Genomic DNA, 461 nt, shown 5'->3' on the forward strand with positions numbered 1-461 from the left:
CTGAAGAAGTTTTAAGAGCCCACCCACCCCCTGGACCCCAGAGGAACATCGTTAACACGCGCAGGTTCTTGATGTCCCGGACAAGTCCTACGGTTATTGCAGAATCTAAAGACGACTCGTTCAGGGGAGGGGCAGGCACGAGGCACGGCGTCGAGATCTGACGAACGCTCGGGTTGGTTTGATTTAGTTTTCAGCTTTTTCCCCATCATTCAAGAAAAAAAACAAAATAATAAAAAAAACAATTAAAGAAGTGTTTAAGCATCAGAACTAAAATACAAATGCACGTTGACTTATAAAACAAGACCGTGGGTTTGACCATGGGATTCCCTGACAGCGGAAGAATTTTACTTTTTTGCCCGGAGAGATTTCCTCATGGTGGCTTTGCCCTTGGCAGAGGGTTTCGCTTCCTTCCTCCCGCTGGCCGCTGTCTTCTTGGAAGCGCCTCCGCCAGAAGGGTTTTT

At 47.5% G+C, this 461-nt stretch overlaps 1 protein-coding gene across 1 annotated transcript in view; it reads right to left on the reverse strand.

Moving 5' to 3' along the window:
- Positions 1-344: 344 nt before the first annotated feature.
- Positions 345-461, reverse strand: part of HP1BP3 (heterochromatin protein 1, binding protein 3) — a 16196-nt gene continuing 16079 nt past the window's right edge. The window contains exon 14 of the mRNA XM_010145741.1: positions 345-461. This exon is cut by the window's right edge and continues 13 nt beyond it. Within this exon, the coding sequence (XP_010144043.1) occupies positions 345-461 (117 nt within the window).

Source organism: Buceros rhinoceros, unplaced genomic scaffold (assembly GCF_000710305.1).
Source record: "Buceros rhinoceros silvestris isolate BGI_N320 unplaced genomic scaffold, ASM71030v1 scaffold31470, whole genome shotgun sequence".
Classification (NCBI taxonomy): domain Eukaryota; kingdom Metazoa; phylum Chordata; class Aves; order Bucerotiformes; family Bucerotidae; genus Buceros; species Buceros rhinoceros.